Source organism: Hippopotamus amphibius, chromosome 14 (genome assembly GCF_030028045.1).
Source record: "Hippopotamus amphibius kiboko isolate mHipAmp2 chromosome 14, mHipAmp2.hap2, whole genome shotgun sequence".
NCBI classification, from domain to species: domain Eukaryota; kingdom Metazoa; phylum Chordata; class Mammalia; order Artiodactyla; family Hippopotamidae; genus Hippopotamus; species Hippopotamus amphibius.
In genome coordinates, this window is record NC_080199.1 from 58314394 (window position 1) to 58338377 (window position 23984).

Consider the following 23984-nt stretch of genomic DNA (forward strand, 5'->3'; position numbering starts at 1 on the left):
ACACCCCCATTATCCCCATCCTTGGGGAGATTCGGCCCTTTTTGCTCCGCCGGAGACAGGTCCTGCGGTGGCCTTCCCTCGAGCAGGCCCTTCCCTAGACCCCTGAAGGGGAGGTTCCTTCGGACTGTCCCCCAACAGCGCGGGCCCAGCCCTCGGCTAGGGCCCAGCGGTGCGGGGAAGACTCGAAGCGCGGCCGCCCCAATCCCCTCCCCGGGGCCCCGGGCCGAGGAGCCCCCGCCCCCCCATGAGCGCACAAAACCCTTGGTCGCCCGAACCCTCGGCCCCGCCGCGTTCTGCCGCCTGATCCCATCACCCCGGGGGCCCCGGGCCCGAGCCGCTCGGCGCGCTGCGCTCCGGCCGCCGGGTGCGGGGAGGACGCGCCGCGGCGCCCGCCTCGGGGCCGCGCTGGTTAGGTAGCTGGGGGGACCGGAAGGATGGCGAGGAAGTAGGAGAGGGTTTCCTGAGATGAAAGATTACTTCCGTCCGGGCTCTGGCCTCTCTCTGGAGCCGGCTCGTCGGGGGCTGGGGAGCGGGGTACGCGGGGCTCGGGGGCCGCGCCTTGCCACCTGCAGCGCCCGGGGCGGGCGGGACGCGCTCGGCCCTGTCGGGGGCTCACGCGGGGGGATCCTTGCAGGTGGCAGTCGAGCGCATTTCCTAGCGCCCGCACCATGGTGGCCAAACAGCGGATCCGGATGGCTAACGAGAAGCACAGCAAAAACATCACCCAGAGGGGGAACGTAGCCAAAACCCTGGTAAGACTGGGGCAGCGCTGGCCCGGCGGCGCGGGGCCGGGCCGGGCTGGGGCGGGGCGGGCGCAGGGCCGCGGGCGCAGGGCCGGCCTCCCCCTCCTCCGCGCCCCGGGCCGCCCCTCCCGCGGGGTCCCGCACGGTGGGCGCGGAGCGCTGGGCTCCCGGCAGCGCGCACTCGTGCTCGCGTGGGCGGACAGGGCCCTGGTTGGCTGTGGCCCCTCTGGGAATGGCTGTCGGGGCTACCACGGAGGCGCAGAGGGGCCTCCCCAGGAGAGACTTGGGCCTTTGTCTCTGGGAAAGACGGAAAGTCACATCCGTAAGGGGACCTTTGAACCAACTGCTTGACGCAGGGGCCTGGAACCTAGTAGGTGCTAGATCGTTTGTTGAATGAATGAATGAATGAATGAATGAATGAAGGGGTAAAGGGAGGCCATTTGCCATCTCTCCCTCCCAGGCTTCACCCCCTGCGCGCCATCCCCAGCAAACACACCACGATAAGGTTTTCTTTCCCGCCCCTTCGTAATGGTCTCCCTGTATAAATTGGGAATTCGCAATGCGATTCAGCCCGTATTTCCCTCCATCCTTCTACTTGGCCTCTTCTCCAGTGAGGCCTCGCACCCCTGGGCCAAAGTTTAAAAGCAACATTCCTCTTGTTCACGCTGTGAATTCAGGCTTATCCTGATAGTATGTTCCAGAACTTTAGAGACCAGTCTATTGCCAGGAATTCTGGACCTCCAAAACTGTGGACTAAAGCTTTATAACAACGTTTAAGCAAAATCTGTGCCCTATGCACAGTGGGGGGTGAGTGTGTGTGTGTGTGTGTGTGTGTGTGTGTGTGTGTGTGTTGTTTGCTTGTTTGTTTTCAGTAAAGCAAATGATCCCCAACGCAAATTGCCAGGCCCATGATTTTGGACATTCAGAGGCAGGCCTCCAATGAGTTGTTGGGTAGTGCTGGCCTCCAAGTATGTGAGCGAAGGCGCCTGGAATCTATTATCCCAGACACTTCAAGTGGAAGTTCAGCTGAAACTTGGGGTTTGGCTGGAAGAGCCGGCAGACTTGATGAGGCGATTGCTTTTAGCCAAAGACGAGATGCTGGTTCGATTCACTGAGCACAAAGCTGGATCTGCAATTACTACACCAGAATTCTTGCAGAACCAGGCAGTACTATGGCAGAGAAAGCTTAGAATCAAGTTTGGATCTTTATATGCGGCTACAAGCTTAAGTTGTCCTGGGAATTTTCTCGTTTGGGAGTTAGATCATTTAGTTATTATTGGGCCGCAAAATGCCAATATGCCATTGAATTGGAACTATTTTCACATAGATCTGTGTTTTCCCTATTTTTACTCAGAGGAAAAAAAAAACCCTGCTGTCCAAATTGACATTGAAAAATAATTTTTAATGGATGTTAAAGCATTCAGGGTTTATATCCCTAGGAGATCAGTTCTTCCCAGGATATCATACAGACTAGCTGATTTCACTGAAAATTTCTAATTGTGTGGTTCTTTTTAAGAACCTAAAAAAACAGAGTTCACTTGTGAATTCTACTCAGTTGACAACTTATCTGACTGCAGAAGTAAGGGCCAAACAGAAACTTTGTTGCAGAGCTGTTTTATCCATTAGGTTTGGTAAAATCAGTGTCTGCCACCTCCAGCCTTTCAAAACCACTAGAGAATGTTTGGGACCTGAAACAAAAATGATTGGCTCCAAAATGAGAAAAGAAAATGGAAAAATTGGAGAAAAAGCTGTTTAAATATCTAGGAAATGTAGTCAACTTGACTGCAGTTCAACTCAACTCAACTTTCAGAGATATTTTCAAATTATGTTTAACATATGGTATGAGTGGATTTTTAATAGGATCTGATATACCATGGAGTGGGCCCTTCAAAAGTGCCTGGCGCCTCTGAGGGTTTTTAAATGGTCCTACTAACTTTGTAATGAAAGGTTTCCAAACCAAGCCACAATGTATGTTTATTTTCCCTTGGTTAGAAAGGCTTTTTGGTTAACTTTATTGTAAATCCTGCATCCAAAAAGAAAAATGAAATTCTCTTTCAAAAAGAAACATTGTAAATCCTAAATCTCATTTTCCTAATTACAGATCAAACATAATTATACTCGGAAAGAAGTAACTTGCAAGGGGTAACTTGTTCTGAATGAAATTCAATAAGTGCAGACACATGAACAGATTCTAACAGAAAATTCAGACTAATCGTTCAGAAATAAACTCCTTTAATTGTACGCAGATGCTTGGGCATTTCATTATTAGCTTGCAGCTATGGAGTGAATCAGTGCTGTTCTCCCAGATACCAGAAATGGAATAATTATTTCATGATTATACGGTAGTAACTTCTTCAGAACGAAAGGGCAATTTAAATTTGAGTTCTGAGTTACCCTGCTGGTATCTTGTCACAGGGGAAAGCCATCCTCTGCATTTTGGAGCCCAGGGAATGACAAATTCCTGCTGGAAATGAACCAAGTCATTTGCAGGATTCTACTGCGTTTCTTACCTTTCCCAGCAATAGATTCAGGCTTAGGTGAACTGTCCCAACAGTTTTGTGCTGGGTACTGCTTCCCCAAAAAAGTAACTCGAAGCTCTCAAAAAAGAATCTATTGGAATTATGACCAGCCAAGGTGTCCTTGAGCTCTGAAAGTCCCCAAATGATATTAATTCACTGTGAAATGTCATCAGAAAGGTTTTTGTGTGATATGCCTCAAGCTCTGTATCCTGATACTCTGAGTTTTTCCTCAAAGGAAAAATAAAGGACTCCAGTAGGTATCTGCACTAGACCTATAGTCCAATCAATTACAGGCCCCTGGATTCCCTTGTTTACTTTGCTGAAGATAGAACTAAATGAATTGTTTTGTATAGCACGAGTGGGATAATAGCAATGGGATTCGTTTCTGGTCAACTGTCACAAGTGATTAGGAAGTTGGCGGAGGGAAGGAGGGGTGAGTGCCACACGCTGCTCCGGTAACTTTATTGAATACCTGTATTATTTATTTGCTCTGATCTTCACCTGGTCTTAAGTGCCAAAGAATGACGCAGTAAAAACGCTGGTTAAAGTTATCTTACGCAATTATTTCAGACCGATCCTGTCTTTGTGCTAGTCAAAAGAAGCCATCTATTCCCTTGCAGTATGATTTGCCATCACACAAGTTGTCAAGGTCGGAGAAGTGAGTGGTTTTAATCCTTAGTCAGATTCTACCTGCCACCGACACTAATCTATACGTCTCTAGTAAGAGAAATGCTGGAATAACCCTGTCACCAGTTGGGAAGTATTAAAAGAACCAATATCCTTCCTAGACCCTTTCATTACTCTAGCTGACCTAAGACATTGTATTTAGTGAGGCTTGTATGCTTATTCGTTCTTCGATGAACATTTATGAAGCATCTACTGTGTTTAAGTTCTGCGCCAGGCGTTGATACATGAACGAGACACTGTGCCTGCCCTTGTGGGGCTTACAGTCTAGTGGAGAGACAGACTTTAAACACAGTATCACAAGAATAAACATAGAGGTACAAATACTATGTAAAAAAAAGTACTTGGTGATTTAAGTGCCAAGTGAACTCAAGGGAGGTAGAAGAGAGAAGGTTCTCCAAGAATGGAACAGATAAACTGAGACCCAAAGAATTGTTGTCTTGTTTATGATAAAATAAGTTCTTTAACCTATGTTGGCTACCACCGATTTTAGGCTCATGCCAATGAGGAAATATTTCATGAGTTCTTCATTTTTTTTGCTCTACCTTCTCCCTTTTCACATGAGAAATTCCCCACATTTTCAGATGCCTCTCTCAGAAAATATTGGTTTTCCACTGATTGATTTGATTGTCAGGACCCAGCCTTACCTGCACACAGACCCAGAGGGGTTGCAGGGGGACCTTCCTCTTATGTCTGTGCTTTTGGTTTGAGAAGAGCAGGAGGAACACAGGGCTGGTGTGTGTGGGGACCACAGTCCCCTAGTGCTTCCCAGGGATACAGAGATTTCCCCAAAGCTTAGCTTCACTAAGAATTAGGAGGTTTATTACAAAATGCTGCTCCCCGCATCTTCATACGCAGTTGCTATGGTGTGTCTACTGTTCCCAGGGCTTCCACTGAAGGGGCTTCCCAGGTTTTTAGCACTTAGAAAGTTTTGGGAACGTGGCTGTGTTTTGTGACCCTGCTTGGAAGCCACAGATGCGGGAATTCAAGATGAATCTGTTGGAGGAAAACCTCCGGGCTCTATGAAGAGGCAGGCTTCAGTGTGCATCCCAGCTCTCGCTCAAGTTAGCAAATGCTGAGCCTCAGTTTCTCAAGTACAGAATGGAGATAATAATACTGGCCTTGCATGGAGTTGTGAGTTCTGGAGACCGTGGGTGTCAGCCGCTGCCTAGAGGGCCCGGCATGAAATGTGCTTTCAGCCAGCGGACGCAATGATTAGTAATATCACGTTTGGCTTCCAAATCACTGTATCGATTTATGTATTTATACCTCACCTGTCCTCGCGATATTTAAGAACCACCAAGTTCATTGAGTTACAGGGGTATAAATAAGGTTATTGATGAATTCTTCCAAACCTGTCTCGATCCTTTAAAATTGATTTTGTTCGTCTAGATCTGCCCGCTGGCATTAAGCCTAGATCTGTTTTGTTCACAGAGGTGTCCCTAGCCCCTAGGACAGTGACTAGCTTACTCAGTAAATGCTTCTTGAACGAATAAACCTAATCTTGCTTTCTCCCATTCCCTTTCAGAGGCCACAAGAAGAGAAATATCCTGTGGGACCGTGGCTGTTGGCACTGTTTGTTTTTGTTGTCTGTGGCTCAGGTATGGGTTTCTCACTGCCCTTATGGCCCATGGTCTCCTCTGTCCTGTAAAAGCATGTTTTATTCACAAGGTAAATAGGCCAAGAAACATGTTGGTCTGGGATTCAAGTTAATCGCTGTCTGAAGCCTTCATCTTAATGGGTTTTGATTTTATTTCCATTTCAGCAAACCAAATAGGAGTAGAGACAGAACCGATATGCTATCAGATCATAATCATCAAATGATTACACTGAGCAGCTAAATTGGCTGGCTGCACTTCAGAGTTCAGTTAAAGCGTTCTCTGAAGACCTAACCTAAAAAGGGCATTTGGAAAAGAAAGTGGAACACCTGTCTGCCTGAGATAAATCCACATTCCAGAGAAGAGGGAGGGACCTTATGCCTTAAGAGAAGCTTTGCAGAGCTGCTGAGTGGAACACAGCCTTTGACCTGAGCCTCAAGGTACAATTAACTGATGCTAGAAGGTGGCCAGTTCAGAGAGCTTTACGTACAATCACATTCAAACACACACACACACACACACACACACACACACACACACACACACACACACAGTGGAAACATGACCAAAAGGATCATGCAGTTGTTTCTAGTTGACTTCTGTAATTAGGAATCTTGACATAATTCCTGGTCCCCACGGGTTGGGTCTCTGAAGTACTGGTGAGTGGAGGTCACGTCTAACAACAAGGTAGGTCTTCAGACGTTCCTATCCTCCATCACCTCACAGTTGTTAAAGGCAGGGAAGGCGAGGAGTCCACATCTTCCTGCAAAGACGTAGGCCTCCCAGGAAGATGTCATTCTGCCCCAAAGGCAAGAGACACCCATGACTAAAGGTAGATCGGTGCCTCTGATCTTTAAAGACTGCTCTTCCAAGGAAACGAAAGCTCTTAGGAGGAAGGAGGGACCCAATGGTCTCGGCACTATTGTTGCTTGAGGCTCAACTTTTTTAAAGATGGTTCCAAGATGAGGAGATCTTCCACTCCAAGAAACGAAAGTATACCCCATCTCCAAAGATGTGTCCTCAAAGGGAATCTTTTGTCCTCATTTTTAATAGCGTTTACCCGGCCACTGCTGGAATATTTCAGGAGCACTCTCTCCTTAAAAGCCTATCCTATTTCTTTGCAGCTCTGATTCTATTGGAAACATCTCCCCTCTTTTGAATCACACTGTGCTGTCTTCTCAGTAGTTCCGGCGTGGACTCTGAAAACCACACAGCATGGACTCTTTTGCTTCTGAACATCTTGACACTTTGGATGACTGCCTAGCAACTCCTACAAACTCAGCTTCCCTAGTCCTCTCAACCTTGTCTTCATAAGATGTAGTTTCTAGACGCTTCTGAATACATGGCATGACTCTCTTAAAGCATTAAAGCATTGCATTCGCAACTGCAAAAGTTGGTCTAGAAGTGGTGCAGTTGCTACCGAGACAGTAGGTCTGTCACTGCTTTTGATCTCATAACCCTGCTTCTATTAATACACCCCAGGCTTGCCGTTTAATTTTAATAGTCACAGCACATCCTAGACTTACAGCGAGCTAATGGCCAACCAGGCTCCGCCAAGCTTTTCTTCACATCAACTTCCTGCAAAGCTTCAAAGATGCATCTCTGCACCACCACCACCACCCCCACCCCCACCCCCGCCATCTAAAGTTGTCCCCAATCTGCATCACACATTGTTTTATTTTATTCACAGCCCTCAACAACATTTGAAATTACTTAATTTGCTTACTTATTATCCATTTCCCTTCCTCTAGGATGTCAGCTCAGGGAAGGCAGTCTTTATCTTCCACTAAATTTTTAGATACTAGCACAGTTTTTAGCACATAGGGAATACTTATTCTGGTTGGTTAGATGGATGGACAGGTGGATGGATAAAGCCAGATGTTCCCCATGCTGAAGATATTAAATGGACATTTTTTTAGACCTAATATGAAGCTTCATGAACATTTCTATTATAATTTCATTGTTGGTCGTAAGCTGTTTTTCTACAGAGTAGCCGTAAAGTCTGGAAACACAGAAGAACATGCATAATAAATGGCTTACTGATGTTACATAATAACGTACAATGTGGTTAGTGATGTTACATGATATGTTCCGTGTGTTGCCCTGCATCAGCAATGCGTAGTTCAGAGCACTGGGAAAATTGCAGTGAATGTGGTACATCAATGCACCATTTCCCTCCGTGCCTGCAGAGTTATCTATGACGCATTGCCTCAGATGATCTGTCTCTGATTTTCTCCCCAAAACAAAGCAAAACAAAAATCATGCCATTAGCACGCCGCAGAAGAATCAAGAAGAAAAACCATGTCTGTAAAAAAAGTTATCTATGTTTTCAGACTTCATGGCCACAACCTGTAGATTGTGAGATCTTGAACCTTGAGCCTTTGATCTAATTATCTTTTTCTCCCAGCTTTATGGTTTCTTTGCAAGTATATTATTCCTCCAAGGCACTGATAAAAGTCTAGACTTGGAGAAGCCCACAGAACACAAGTAGAGACAACTCCCCTCAGGCTGGCTCTGAAACTCTCAGCAGAACTCCTGCAGGCAGTCCTCGTGCCTCGAGGGGGTCGCCAGTGTGCAGGGTGCTCTGTGGGCTTTGGAGATGCAAACTCCTTCAGGAGGCAGCGGGCGCTGGGCAGGCAGATAAGGAAGCTGTCTGTTTGTTGTCCCCAAGGAAAAAGCACTATGATAGCAGAGCACCCAGAGGGCTTGGAAAGCACGGATAAGGGACTGTCTTAGTCCATTTGGGCTGCTATAACAAAATACCATAGACTGGGTGGCTTATAAGCTGCAGACATGTATTGCTCACAGTTCTGGAGCCTGGAAGTCACATTAGGGTACCAGCGTAGTCGGGCAAGGGCCCCCTTCCCAATCACAGACTTCTCCTTGTGGCCTCACATGGCATCCTCATGTGGTAGAAGGGGCTAGGGAGCTTAGTGGGGTCTCTTTCATAAGAGCACTAATCCCATTCGTGAGGCCTCCGCCCTCGGGACCTGATCACTTCCCCAAAGCCCCACCACTCAACCACCATCACATTGAGTGCTAGGATTCCAACAGGTGAGTCAGACTGTAGCGGGTACTTCTAACTCATACTGAGCAGAAGAGAAAGTTTCCCAGAGGAGGGGCCATTTGATCTGAGTTTTGAAGGCAGACAGCCAGACAAAGGGAAGGTTGTTCCACATAAGGGAACACTGTGTGACAAAGGCTCAGAGGCCTTGATAATACACCAGGCTCAAGAATGGCTGAAGCCCAATCACAGGGATCCGTGAGCCTCAGTCATCGTGCAGCCTGTGTTGTCAGGAAAAACAGACACAGAGCTGGTATTTTTTTTTTTCCTTTTTGGCTTCAAGATACACAGTAACTGGGGTCCTCCCCAGTCTGTGCCTTTAGGTAGCATATAGTACGGGGAAAAGCCAGTAAGTGATTTAGTCTGGCTTATTTTTCTCCAGCCTGTGCTAGTTCTCAATATCCCACCTTCTCTAAATACCTCCTTAATTAAAATTGTGCCAGGCTTACTGGTTCACATAGTAGGGACGGTGTCTCCCCTTCCCCTCCCCACCACTGGGGTAAATTGGGACATTTGCTGACAGTGATCTTTTAGAACCTTCCCAGTCTCCATTAGTTTTTTCAGGGATCAAGTACATTGTCTCTGCTATCCTCTCTGTTGGTTTGTCCGGGGGCCTCGGATGGGAACCTGCAGGGCCCGGAGATTTGGACTTCAAATGGCTAACAGGACGCACCACTTACTGGCATGCTACACCCCCTGCCTGCATGGCCAGTGCTCTTCTAAGGATGCTTCTTTAAATCTTTCTGGTTAAGACCCCTGGCTTCTGTGGAGAGGCTAGACATGGGAATGGGGAGTTGGGTCATTTTTTTTTTTTTTCTTAAAGCTCTTTATTGGAATATAATTGCTTTACACTATTGTGCCAGTTTCTGCTGTACAACAACGTGAATCAGCTGTATTTATACATATATCCCCATATCCCCTCCCTCCCACAACTCCTTCCCACCCTCCCTATCCCAACCCTCTACGTCTTAACTTTATCCTCTGTTAACATGCCACCAGGATCTCCAAGCAATGGACCTCATCCCTTTTTTAATCATAACTAAAAATAATCCACTACCATCTCCCTTTTTTCCCTTATTTTCTTTTTCTTTTGTTTCTTTTCTTTTTTCTTTCTTTTTCTTTCTTTTTTTTTTTTTTTTGCCAACGTTAGCTTTTTTTTTTTTTTTTTTTTTGCAAGCTTCAGCTCAGGCGAGCACTGTTCTCACAGAAATGTGTCACTCTTCTCAGTTTGTCCTTGGTACTGTGCCCTTCCTTCTACCTTTGTCCGTGTCTTTTCCTAAACTGAACATGTCAGGAAAAACACAGTAGCTCCTTTAGATCCGTCCCCGTTGCCACCTCTCTGGGATTTGTCACAATTCGGTTCCCTCTTGCTGTTCCTGAGTTCCTTCCCTTTCAGAGTCGGCTCCTACCTATATATATGTTTTTAATGTTATTGTAGTATAGTTGGTTTACAATGTTGTGTTAATTTCTGCTATACAGCAAAGTGATTCAGTTATCTACCTATCTTTTCTCTACGGTGAAGAGAATGCAATTTCCTCAAGTCTGGCCCTTCCCTGTACCAGTTGCTCTGCTTTACATAATGAGCCTTCTCGGAGCGTGGATGATTGAAGCCTCTTATCACTGCTCTCTCTCACCTCTGTTTCAGTTTTGTAGCACAAAGTAGGAGAGACCCGCCACATCTCACGCCCGTCTGCGGTGTGCCCAGCAGCACCCTCACCCTGGCTCTTGCCTGTCCCGCTCGCACAAAACGCACTGGAGTTTCCAGTGGGATTTCCATACCTCTGCAGACACACCCCTTCCTGTGCCTGTCCAGTGGGTCCCTTTCGTTTGAACAGGATACACCCGTGTGCCAGGCTTAAGTTCCATCTCACGAAGTCCCAGGGATACCTCTGAGGTCATTCGCCCTCTCTGAGTTCATGTGGTTGGTTATTCATACTTTGTAGATTTTTTTACAGACAGGAAAAATATGAAATCTTCTAATATTCATGAAGATGTTGATCATTGGTCCGATCCTCTTGCTTTCATTACCTTACGTGATTCACCCACCTTTCTAATTGATGGCAGGTTGGGTGAAGAGCTCTGTTTAGAAAGAGTGTCACGTAGAAAACAAACATATGGTTACCAAAGGGGAGTGAGGGGAGGGGGAGGGATAAATTAGGAGTTCGGGATTAGTAGGTACACACCACTATATAGAAAATGGATAAACCACAGGGACCTACTGAATAGCACGGGAAACTATATTCAATATCTTTGTGATAACCTCTAATGGAAAAGAATCTGAAAATAGATATATACATATATGTATACAAACTGGATCACTTTGCTGTACACCTGAAACATTGTAAATCAACTATCCTCCAGTTTAAAAGGTTATGGAAACACTGTCAGTGTACCTAGGGTACATAAATATTCAGGTCAAGCCAGTCATAAGGAATGCACGTTTTATCTGTTTTCCTAGCATCTTTTGGGGAAGAAGGAAGCGTGGTAGAAAATGTTGACATTTAAGAAGATGCTCACTTAGCGGTCACCCTTACTCCATTTCACGTGGCAGAGCAAGTTAACAAACCTCCAGGAGGTCATGGAACGCCCTCACGACGGGGAGTGATGTGTCACCGCAGCTGCACTCTTGACCCCTTTCCTTCTCGGCTTCTTTCCCGTGGCCTTCCTTGTTCTCCACACATGCCTTTCGTGCCAGCGGTGCTGCAGCTGATAAGAGCCAGATAATGACAAGAAAAGAAAGAGGAACCAGGGGAGCAGTGAGGGCACAGCGCACAGGCACCCAGAGACCCCTGGGTGCACCCAGAGAATGCCCACCCATCACCAGGGAGGCTCCCCCCAAGATCCCAGTCCAGCCCAGGTCTGTGGTTGTAACCAGTCAGAGGACCTTATCTAAATACTAAATACACCCCTCTTCAGAAGAAGGAAATTTCCACTTTCCAGGATTGCAAAAGGTCTCTTAGGGAAGACACTTCTTTGAAAACTGACCAGCTGGCGGTAAAAGGATAAGAGGCTGCAGAGGGGAGGATAGCTTGGAGCTGTGCCACGTGGGGGTCCAGAGCCTGGATTTGCTATGTTTCTGCTGAATCACCTTGGGCGAGTTCATTACTCTCTCTGCGTTGATTTCCTTATCCATCTGACGGGGATAGGAGGAGCCCCTCCGGAGGCTGTCCTGGCACTGAATGGCTCCAGGGATGTAAGTGCTGGCTCACAGCACGCTTGAAACCTGCATCTTCCGTCACCACCACCTCTGTCCCCGTCACCCTCAACGAAAAGTAGCGGCACCACGGGTGGGACTGGTGTGCTATGGGCGCCTCAGGCTCCCATCACCTCCCATCCTCCAAGGCGGCACCTTTACGCGATGGGCTCAGCCACTCACGGTTGGTCTTGACCTTCCAGAGAACCACAGACCCCGCCTCTTCACCCCAAGGAGGAGGGTGAGCAATTTCAGTGATAACACTCCGGGTGTGTGAGACTACGTTCCCACGATAAAGCATCAGAATCTTGCAGACCGACCCAGGCAGGAAAAAGGAAGCACTCACAGGCAGGCTAAAATCCGTGAAGAGCGGTTTGTGCTTTAAGTTGAATATCAGAAACAAACTAAGTTTTATTCCCTTAAAGCAACCCAAACATACCCCTGTTTTGCTATTTAAAAAAAAAAAAAAAAAGTTTTCTCCGTGAGATACAAAAGCTGGGGGAACAGCGTGTTCTTTTGAGACCCAGAATTGTCCAGATAGGACATCTCAGGGCCGTATCTCGCTTTGTCTGGTTTTCTTTGGAAACTAGCCTTATTGTTGTTCATATGATATACATTCCATCGGAAATCTAAAACCTGTTTCTCAGTCAGATACCCCTTCTGGGTGCCCTCAGAGGATCATTCCAAACAGGCCAGAAACGTCTCTTGTTCAGGGCTTGACCCAGGACTTTTGCTTGGGCCTTTTTAACTGGCTGCAGTTGTCTTGATTTGATCTCCTAGGACCCCAGATTCACACTGAAGCCCCAAGCATTGAAGCACCCCCTTCTCAGAGACTTGGCCGTTTTTTCTCTCCCTTTTTTTTTATAAAAGCGTTATCTCCCATTTCTGCGGGCAGTAGGGCCTCTTGCCCAGATAAGCAGCGCATCCTGACTCTCAGGCTCCGGTTTCAAAACCTGCCTCTTTAGGGAACTGTTTGATAGCTTCTGAAGAGTACTTGTTTTTATCTTGAGACTCAGAGACAAGCGTGACCCGGAATGTCCGTCTGGGGCGGCAGAGATGCTGTCGCGCAGATACGCTATCTGCGCGAGACACTTGCTGTCGGCGTGCGCTTCCCAGGACCACGCAGGAAGCCCGCCCCGCTGTGTGCGTCCCCACAGCCTGCGCCCCTGGGTTTCCCTCTGCCTTTTGCCCTCGGGTCTTTCAGGAGCCCTGTGGTGAAGGGTTCTGAGGCCTCCCCAGAGCTCCTTGGGGAGCATGCTGCCGTGGGTCAGAAATGCCTGTCCTGAACGCAGCAGTGAGGGCGGGGTGACTGGTGCCAGCCGTGACCTGCCCTTCATATAGTGTCCGTGCCACAGTGTTCACGGGACAGCTGTCTTCAGCGTTTTTGACTCTCCCCTTGGATGAGAAGTTTCACCCGGACTCAGTGAAATTAGGTTTTTTTCTTCACATGCTAGTTGACCAGACAGTCTGGTTGTTCGGTCAGCATGTATGTGTTCCTTGTGACCCTGTGGTGTCGCTCGCCTCCCTTGGGCCCTGGTGTGACTGTACGTGGACAGGAAGCAGCGAGCTGAGAGCGGCCTTCTCTGTCCTCATCCCTCCCTGAGGTTCCAGCCGGGTCGGTGGAACGAGCATTTAATCCCCTTTCCTGCTGTGATTCTCAGAGGAAAACTCTTACGTGCCAGCCGCGCCTCACTTCCCTCCCTCAGACTACCTCTCCCTCATCTGCCCCTCGTTTCAATGTCGTCTCTCTCTCTCTGGCCGAACCTGATACTCACTTCCTAATTAGAGATTATGCGAATCGTAGTGGTTCCTGAAGCCTGATTTTTCTTGAAACCCATGAGCCTCTATCCCCCATCAAAGGGAAACCTCTAGGGTAATAGGATTAACCAGTGACTTACTTCCTTCCTAATTTTTGTCAATGAGCATATATTACTTGTATAATCAGAAAAAAAGTTATTTTGAGAGCAAAACGTCTAGACTCTTGGTTTTATCCTTTTTTTTTTTTAAAGCAGTAGATCTCTTTGTTCAAATCTTAGAGGGAAACAAATGAAAGAAAAGCTGTTCTGATTGAAGCAGGATCGGCTGTGTGTATGTTTATGTCTGTGTCTGTATGTGTCTGTGTGTGTGTGTGTCCGTGTGTGTCTGTATGTGTGTATGTTCATGTGCGTGTGTTTGTATGTCTCTGTGTGTGTGTATGTGTAGGGGGTACCTCCTTTGTTGCTGGATATTCTGATTTTTTTTTTCCATCCCCGGAAAGGAATACGCATCTGGACCCTCTTTGCCCATCAAATAGGAAATTGTGTCTGGCTCAGCTCTGGCCTCTGTGATTACAGAGTTAATGCCTTTCCCAAAGAGCCTGCTACGTTCGTTTAGCACCATCAGTTGTGAGTAGCTGCACTGTTTCTGGGCGGGGACGTTCCCTTTGTCTGGCAGTTAACAGACTGTACTCTTCTCCTGTATCCTGCAGGCACTCTGCCTGCCGGGGCGGGATGGGGGAGAGAGAACGTGTCACAGGCAGGACCATTTTTCAGGACAATCTATTCAGAACAGATAAGAAAAGTGATTCCCTGAGATGTTCTTGGCTGGGCCCGAACGCCTCCTGTCCTCTCGGCCTTCTGTTTCAGGTGGTCCAGCAGTCTCCCTTTACGTATGCGCTAGCGGCCTCTCCATTTCTGGAAAGGCCCACACCCCTGCCTGCTAAAACTGGCTGTTTGGTTAAAGACGGTGTGGAGGAGGGGAAGGGACTAAGTCCCGTGTGTGCCAGCTCCGGGGCCGGCCTCCTCGTGTTGGAAACCAGGCTCTGCCACCTACTAGCTGTGCAGCCTTGTCCAAGCCACTCATGCCCATGCCCACGCTAAGCCTCAGTTTCTCCCATTCTTTTTTTTTTTATTTTATTTATTTTTTTTATTTTTTTTTTTATTTTTTTGGGGGTACACCAGGTTCAATCATCTGTTTTTATACACATATCCCCGTATTCCCTCCCTTCCTTGACTCCCCCACCTCGAGTCCCCCCCGCCCTCCCTGCCCCAGTCCTCTAAGGCATCTTCCATCCTCGAGTTGGACTCCCTTTGTTATACAACAACTTCCCACTGACTATTATTTTTTTTTAATTAATATTACTCATATTTATTAACTTTTTTTTGGGGGGGGGGGTACACCAGGTTCAATCATCTGTTTTTATACACATATCCCCGTATTCCCTCCCTTCCCATTCTTTTTTTTTTTTAATTTTATTTATTTATTGGCTGTGTTGTGTCTTCGTTGCTGCATGAAGGCTTTCTCTAGATGCAGCGAGCGGGGACTACTCTTGGTTGAGATGTGCGAGCTTCTCATTGCAGTGGCTTCTCTTGTTGTGGAGCACAGGCTCTAGGCACACGGGCATCAGTAGTTGCAGCACTCAGGCTCAGTAGCTGTGGCGCACAGGCTTAGTTGCTCCGAGGCATGTGGGATCTTCCCGGACCAGGGCTCGAACCCATGTTGCCTGCATTGGCAGGTGGATTCTTAACCACTCTTCCATTCTTAAAAGGGATAGGATCCTATCTAGAACCCAGGACCCTCATGAAAAACCACTCCTGAGGATTAAATGAGACCATGCACGCCGCACGGTTAGTGGAGTCCTGGTGATGGTTTTACAGATGTTTGCTGTCGTTGTCATTGTGTTGATGGCCCTTAGCTGCACTGTCTCCCTGCCCCTCAACCCCCCTGGCAAGGTTCTGACCAAGATTCTGAATGCTTGCGAGGAAAGAAAGATAACCTTTTAACCTTTGTGATGGGGAGAAAACTTGGGGAGCAGAGCTCTAGGATGCTGGGGGAGCTGCAGGAGCCCCAGCTCCCACCTGGACAGGTAGAGGGCAGGGTTTGCCGGCCAGAGGTCAGTGGTGTCACCTCTGCGGGGGCAGCTAGAGCTGGAGCCTCTTCTCTCCTCTAGAAAGAACTCTCTACAAACTAACCCATGGGGGTGAGCAGGATCTATTCATACAACTGTTTTGGCTACCGTTTCTTGCGTACTTACTATATGCTAGGTCCTACACTTATATTTTCTTTTCTCATCACACAGTCCCTACAAAGAAGCTATGGTACTCATTTTCCCGAATCACAAAACAGAGGTTCATAGAGGATATCAGTCCGCCTCCCATAGCTAAAAAGAGAGCTAGTACCCAAACCTAAACTCCAAACCCATCTGCTTTCTATTACCCTGTATCCTTCTCTCTTACCATTTCCCCCAAAATATCATGGAGCAGCAGTTTTCCACCAACGTTAGGCCTTTAACATATGACTGTGTAATGAAAAGAACTGTTAAAACATCTCCTACTTTCCCTGCCAGAAGAGGTGCGTTGTCCAGAGATTCCAGATGGACGGCCATTCTGGGTCTGCTCCCAGGTGGATAAAGCCCTAACCCAGCCATGGGCTGCTTCTTGACTGGGCCACCGGGATTCTCCATCACCTTGCTCTGTCCTGGACACGTGCTCCAGGACAGATTTGCATTCACCATGTTCGCAGGTTGACCGCATAAACGCTGGCCTTTCCTGGAGACTGCCCGAACTATCTTGACGTTGTGACGCCAGAGGGAGTCACAGCCCCAAGACTAGCAAGTCTGAGGAACTGAGCAGCCCTGGAGAAACCCTTCTATTTCACCACAAAGGAAAGCCTGAGGACGTGCGTCTGCTGTGGAACTCCTGCCTCAGGATCTGAGATGGACAGTCTGGAAAAAAGATGTCTCAGCAGCCATTGGCTTCCTCAAGGTGACCTTCGGCCTCGCTTGTCATGTGCTTCCTTCTGCCCTGCACCCTGTGGGCCCTTTGGGTTTGTGTGTGGTTTGCTTCTCGGAAGAGTGCTTCTGCTGTCTGCCATTTCTATGTGGAGAGAGCATCCCACCCTTTGCTAATACAGTCCCCTCTTTCAACAGTGCCCTCCTGCCCTCACCTGTCCCTCGCTTCCCTGTCTTTTCCCATCTCTGGAGAAGCCACCAGGAAATGGCATCTTGTCTTTGACTTTCTCGTGCTGATTCTTTCAGAGAGCTTAATGACCCACCTTGGCGATGTCTTGTCTCCTAACATTTCTGCTCTTCTTTCGCAGGGCCCATACTTTTCTTACCAGTGCTTTCATGTTCTAAATTTTTTAATGAAAAACTGAATCAAAGTTGTGTGATTTCTAGAGTTGGCTTATGCTCCTAAAAGGTGTTCCTCCGGCCTGTCTCGATCTCTCTTCTCAGCAGCTCCCTTGGTCTCTCTTATCATCAACCGTTTACTTTCCATAAATGTCGTTTTTCAGAAGCCCCCATTGTCTGGTAGGGAAACAGCTTTTTGACGGTCTCCTAGGGGATCCGCTTGTGTCATCCCTGTGTCCTTTGGGCACTCCCAGTTCGCTAGGGTTGGGACTGCCCCAGGGGAAGAGAGGATTGGCCTGGCCCAGCCCCTGGCCCCAAGGGGTCTATGTTCTTGACTTGTGACTTGACCTCCCCTCAAGCACCGAGCTCTTCGAGCAACTGAATCTCAAGGTTGTTGTCAATGGATGCTGATTCTTTTGATTTGCAGAGGAATCAACTGAAGTTTTTTACATGTATTTTCCTCCGTGCTATTTGCAATTTTTCATCTTTCAGTCCTTCAATAAATTTTTACTGAAGACCTACTATGTGCCCGGTGCTGAGCTTAGGCCCAGGGGTAGAGCTGGGAGCAAAATCATCCCTGCTCTCCTGGAGCTTGTGGGGAAGAAAGATGAGTCAATCAAATAATTATGCTGAAATGTGAAATTTCAGCCATGAAAATGTTTTGAAGGAGAGACACATAGGGCTGTGAAAGCATATTCAGGCAGACCTTGGAAATAGTGCAGGTTTGGGTCCAGACCACTGCAATAAAGCGAGTATCTCAATAAAGCAAGTCACATGAGTTTTTTGGTTTCCCAGTGCATATAAAAGTTATGTTTATACGATACTGTAGTCTATTAAGTCTATTTAGTCCAAGACAATTATGTCTTAAAAAAAAAAAGTCCATGCCTTAAGTTAAAAATGCTTTATTGCTGAGAAATGCTAACCATCATCTGAGCTTTTCAGTGAGTCCCAGTGTTTTTGTAACAGTAACATCAAAGATCGCTGATCACAGATCACCGTAACAGATGTAATAATAATAATGAAAAAATTTGAAAGGTTGTGACAACGACCCAAATGTGACACAGAGGCACAAAGGGAGCAGATGCTTTTGGGAAAGTGTTGCCCATCAACTTGTTCCACACAGGGTTGCCACACACCTTCAATTTGTTTTAAAAAAAAAACAAAAAACCCCTCAATATTGGCAAAGCAAAGCTCAATAGAATGAGGTGTGCTTGTGATGCAAAGGGCTAGCATGCTGTGGGTAAGTGGGTCTCAAAGGGTGGTCCCCGGACCAGCAGCGTCAGCATCACCTATGAGCTTGTTAGAAATATACACTCTCAGTTCCCACCGCAGACCCACTGGATTAGAACCTCTAGCGATGGGGTCCAGCGTCTGTTTTCAAACATGTTCAGGAGATTGTGAGACACACGTGTGAGAACTCCGGCTCCAGATGGTCAACGAAGACCTCTGAAGAACTGACTTCTGAGTGATGAAGGAAAACTAGGCAATAGGGTAGGGTGGGGAAAGTATTTCAGATGGAAAAAAATGATACGTGTAAAAGCCCAGTAGTAAGAGCAGGGAGCTTTTGAAAACAGGAGGGTGTACCGTGACAGAGGAGGAGAGTGGAGAAGGTGAGTCTGGACAGATTGCCAGGGGCCAGGAGATGCAGGTGTTGGAGGCTTCACCAAGGATAGGCAATAGAAAGCTCTGGTGCTTGAAACTCAAAGATGCCACGATCTCACTTGTTTTTATTTCAAGAATAATTCTAGCCACACGGGGGAGAAAAGGATTGAAAAGGAGCAAGAGTAGACCAGCTGGAGGTCATCGCAGGAGTCAGGGGAAAGATGATGGTAACTTGGACTAGGGTGGTTTCTGGAAGGGTGGAGCAAAAGACATAATCACAAGATGATTAGGTAATGCCCACAGGTCTTGGTTATCAATCGGAGGTGTCAAGGATGACTGGCGTTTTTGGTTTACATGCACGATGGAAGATGACGATGCCAAGTTTGGCAGCAGGAAGAAATCATGAGATGGTCCTGTTGCATTTGATGGGCTTTTGAGCCACCTGTGTGTGGGTATCAATTAGGTGGTTGAAGGTGTGGGTCTGGAGCTCGGAGGAGAGGTCACGGCTGGCAACACACATTGGTGAGTCATCAAAAGCTAAGTGGCAACTGAAATTGTGGGCCAGGATGAGATCACCCCGGAGAAGGAATGTAACGAAGAGAAGAAAGCCAGAATGCCCACTGAGAAACTTCAGCATCCTTGTTTACTGGCCAGGAAGAGTTAGGACGACCCCCATAAGCCATGTTTAATGTAAAGAGCCAAAGAGAAGGAGGAAAACTAGAAACTAGGAGAATGGTGTGTCACAGAGCACAAAGGAAGAGAGTTTCCAGGAGAGGGGGGCACTCAGCGATGGTGAGCAGGGGTGTACCGCAAGAGGCAGCTGAAGGATGCTTGTTGGATTAAGTGACACGGAAGGTCATTTGTGGCTTAGCAAGAGCTATTTCAGTGGAGTGAAGAGAGCAGAAGCTACAATGCAGTGGAATGAGGTGGAAACCAAAGGTAAGGAGATGGAGAAAGTGAGGACTACAGACAGCTTTTTGGAAATGGTCGTAAAGAGGAGGAGGGCACCAGTGGATGGGAGAGGTGGAGTCAGCAGGGTTCTTCTGGTTTGATTTTTGAGTCGCAAGTGCTTCTCGCATGGTAAACCCTAAGGATTTCACTGAAAGGGAACGGTTGAATGAAAGAGAGATGTGATCGTCCAGGGTTACTGAGGACCAGAATCCTAAACAGCTGGGACAGTGCGAAGGCTCTCAGATTCTGCAGTTCCGGCTCTAGCCTGCATTTCCTGAACCTCTGTGAGCTGCCCAAGGCCAGATCCCCTGACCTCGAATGCCTGCCAGCCTTCCCTTTCGTGGCATCCCTCCTCCCCGCTGACGCGCCTGCCCACAGCCCCTTTCCTGCAGCCGGCTCAGCTGTTTTCTCGGCTTTGTTCACCCTCTGTTAAGTTATTAACTTGTCAGGGTCTAGACTCCCCACTTCCTTTCCCACTTTGAACCCGCTCCTGGCTCCCTTCCCGTTCACCACCTCGGAAAGTCAGCATCAGGGAAGGCCGGAGTTGCTCAGCAGTCTTTACTGGCGGGCACACAGAAGTACAGTGAATATAATTGGTATAGGATGGTGAAGGCTTCTTAAAGACATTGATACAACTGAAAAAGGAATCGTAAAACACAACCATCTCTCCATTATCTTAGAGGTGGAGGCAAATGCTGAACTTAAAAGAGACTTTATTCAAAGTAACTTCTCCAAGAGGGTTCAGTTTTAGAGGGTCACCTGTACACATGTTAAAGACCATCAGATTTTTACCTGTTAATTCATGGATTTAATTAGGGTCAGGAATGATCTTTCATTAGATTTTAAAGCAGACTCAGAAATAGGTAAGCTGTTTTAATATATATGTGATGCTACTCTGAAGCAACATTACCAGAATCTTTGTCTGAGATTCTTAAGAGAAATTTGCAGCAGTTCCTTAAAAAGAATGGAGTGGTTTTCTCATTCCCCAGCACTTTTGAAGTCATGCATTAATTTGATGGGGTCTGAGGGACTGAGGCACCGACTGTTCCCTGTTCATTGACCTATATCCTGCTGATAATGATTTCTGGTCTAAGAATAAATCTCAGGGATAAATAACATGTTGGAGTATCTATGATGGGCAGATCTTTTACTTATGTCATCATATTTATTCCTTGCAATCCTTTGAGGTACATATGATCTACAGTTTTATAAATAGAGAAATCAGGGCTCAGAACTATTTAGTGAATTCCCAAAGTTCACACCTCTAGAGGGTGGCAGGTAGCACTTGAGCTCTGGTCTTCATGTACATACATGGAGAAGCAGCAGCCATCATTGTGGTAATAGCAACAGTGATAATAACAGTAGCTCCCGTGCATCGAAACCTCCGTGTGTGAGGACCCTCGCTATGTCTGATCGTTTAATCCCTATATGAACGCTGCAGGCAGCATGGTCCTCATTTCCCAGCAGAGGAGTCAGGCTTAAAGAGGTTAAATTATTCATGCAGTCACACAGCCATTCAGTGAAGAGCTGGGATTCAAATCCAGTTCCCTCTGACCCTAACATTCCCCTCTAAAGTAAGCCTGTTTATCCAAATTAGGGATGTTTTGCTGATCCCAAGAACAAAGCCTGAGACATGGTAGATGTAAATAATTTTTTCCTAACGTGCTTGGATATACAGCTGCCTCCCAGCACTCCTGTGAAGCCAGAACACAGAATGTTTATTTAATTTTTATTCCTTGTTAGCTCTCGTAGAGGAGGGCGGAAACATCCGTGTTCCGGCAAGCTTATACATTTGGGTAAGGTACTTCCTCTCATCCATCTAACAACTTCTCCTGTCAGGAGCCACCCCCAAAATCAGAATAAGCCAAGAAGACCTCTGAGCACAACCAGAGTTAAATATCACAACTCATTGAATTAACTCCTTTATCTAGACAAGAGTCTTCACGACCTTCAAGCAACTGGTCGACTCTAATTTTACACATAGTTCTAACGGGCTTTGTTTTGGGCTTAGTCTACAGCGACATAATAATAGAAGAGGGCCCACTGCAGACTGGTGTAGGGACACCAGCAATGTGACCACAGATAAGAATCGCTGAGACCAAATAACCGCTAAGAAGCAGAAATGAGAGCCCAAGAAGTACAGCCGACCGGAGCCATTTGGGGATCAAACGTTGTGCATCCTCCTGGACAATATTACAGCAGGGTCATATCAGTTACCACTTTTTATTATGGTCACACTGAACATTCATGAAAACAATATTAAATCACGTTGGGGGTATATCCAATTTAGGAAAGTCACGATGATGTGCACAGGGAATTTTTCAGTTTATAGAAAAACCAAACTACATGAATGCTTTACCCACCCTTCAAATCCAGGTGTCCAAGAAAGACTCCCCAGGGCCCTGGCTGTGAATTATCTTTAGATCCCCGAAGCATGATGCCTGGCACATGACGTGCTCACTCACGTTAGTTGCTAAAATGTCAGACCCTTTGTTTTCTGAGGGTTCTGGGTAGCCTCTTTCACGATGGTAACTTAGCAAGCAGCATTCCTGGGTATATTCCAGGATGACTTTATGAAGGAGAGACGGGGTAAGCCCTCCTGAATGTTCTGTGCTTGTTCTGTCTTCACACATGATTACATGACATCCAGCTGCCCCTCAGAGAAAAAAAAAAATCATTCTCTACATGTTTGTAGCTATTATCATCACGCTGGTCTTCCTCACGACTGATCGTGTTGTATATTTCACATCTGGGGAGGATGTGGAAAAGAAGTTGGACCTTCCTCTTCTGGAACGCATTTAAACCCTATAGACCAAACCAGCCTGGAAGCTATCCAACGCGTTCTTACCAAAATAAGGGGAGGGAGTCCCAGGAATTGAACGTGGATGTTCAGGTTACCCACTCCTTTGGTGTGTCAGGAAGAAGTTCGTTCTGCTTAGTGAAGACGGTGCCCTGAATAAATCAGCGTTGCTCTTGGTGCGTTTGAAGTCGAATTTCAGAAAGCGCCAGGCTGCCCAAAGATGCACTTGTGTCAAAGGTTATCAGCAGCCAGGAGCCCAGCGCCACGTGTCTGCTCCCAGCACCTGGCCTTCCTTCCAGTTCAAGGGCAGCTTCTTTTCCAGGTCACAGCCATTTTGAAGAGGCAGCGTCCCTGACCTGTTAAATGAGTGCCTGGCCTGCACGAAAGCCCTGTCCCCCGCTTCCCAGCAGCATCAGAACCTTCTGGGGAAGGGGCCAAAGCCCTCAGCGCCTGAGGGATTGGCTGGCCTTCACTCCTGGTGGAATTAGCGGGAGTTATCCATAAATCCCCGAGGCATCCATCCGCAGGCAGAGCAAGGCTGCCTTTTTAAAGAAGTTCACTGACCTCTTGTTAACGTAACGCCTTGTTAGGAAATATCTAATCAGCTGTGTGCTCACAGGCCCAGGGCCCAGGGTCCGCAGAAGCAGGGCTCGCCGTGGGGCTGGGTTTCCAGCTGTGTGCTGTCTGGTGTCTGAGCCGTCTGTTTTGTTTTCCTCGTTCAGCTATCTTCCAGATCATTCAGAGCATAAGGATGGGCATGTGAGCCGGCCGGGGCTTTGACGCGGCCCCCTCCCGCTGGAGGGTGGAGGACCACTTCCGCTCTTAGCCGAGTATCTGTGGGAAGCCGGCGAGCCACCCAGAAGAGGAAAGAAAGGCTCCCTCAGCTGTTCCCTGATCACTTCGTCGTGGACGTCAGACCCAATTGCTTTCTCACAGGGCATCTCGGTACATCCGTGTTCTCGAGTGGAAAGGACATTTTGCTTTGCGTTTGGCAGGACTGGTAGCTCTCCGGGTGTCTGCCGCAGCGCTGTCTGTCTGGTTTGGGCCTGGGTTTCACTCATGTCTGCATGTGGGCCTCTGAATGATCACCGCTTTACTTTCTATGGGTACAATCTCTGCTCCATTGGGAATTGCTTTTACAAATAAATGTCTTTCTTCAACCTCATCCCCCGTGTGGGTTCCAGTGAGAAAACCAAAGTGAAGATGATGTCAGGATAGCTCCGGGGGGGATGGGGAGGGTGGGGGGACTTGATTATATAACTGGGGAAGGTTAGGGAACCTGTGGCCCGGGAAGCGGGGCTAGATTTACCCAGCTGGGTGCTCGCCACCCTCGAGGTCTTTGCCTGAAACGAAGCCCAGCTCTAAGGACCTTGGGTTTTCCACAAATTTGACAATTTGGCAGGGGAAATCTTTGGGGGTTCTTTTTTTTTTGGTGTGCTTTTTCTTGTTCTTTTTTTCAATCCAGAAAAAGCACCTACAGTGTGTGTTAAAGTCCAGTTAGCCATTATTTCCTCTGGGGGCTGCATCAGGGCTTGGTGAGTCGCAGATGTCTGAGGCCTCTTTGGGAAAATCGTCCAATCTCAGGCCCAGCCCTGCCCTAACATAGAGCACCAGTCAAGCAGGAGTCCTGCCGGGTGGGTGGGTGAGGCTCAAGGCTGGTGGGAGAAACCCTCCTCTCCCCGGCCAGCCTTCCCCACAGCCTCTCAAAGTGTGGGCGGCCTGC

General features: G+C 47.5%; 1 protein-coding gene across 1 annotated transcript; it reads left to right on the forward strand.

Annotated features, from left to right (window-relative positions):
• The first annotated feature begins 489 nt into the window (after positions 1 to 489).
• On the forward strand, positions 490 to 23424 carry SERP2 (stress associated endoplasmic reticulum protein family member 2). The gene is made up of 3 exons (XM_057707923.1): positions 490 to 752; positions 5475 to 5547; positions 22984 to 23424. The coding sequence occupies exons 1-3, from the start codon at positions 669 to 671 to the stop codon at positions 23022 to 23024; spliced, it is 198 nt and encodes a 65-aa protein (XP_057563906.1). The 5' UTR covers positions 490 to 668; the 3' UTR covers positions 23025 to 23424.
• The last annotated feature ends 560 nt before the right edge of the window (positions 23425 to 23984 follow it).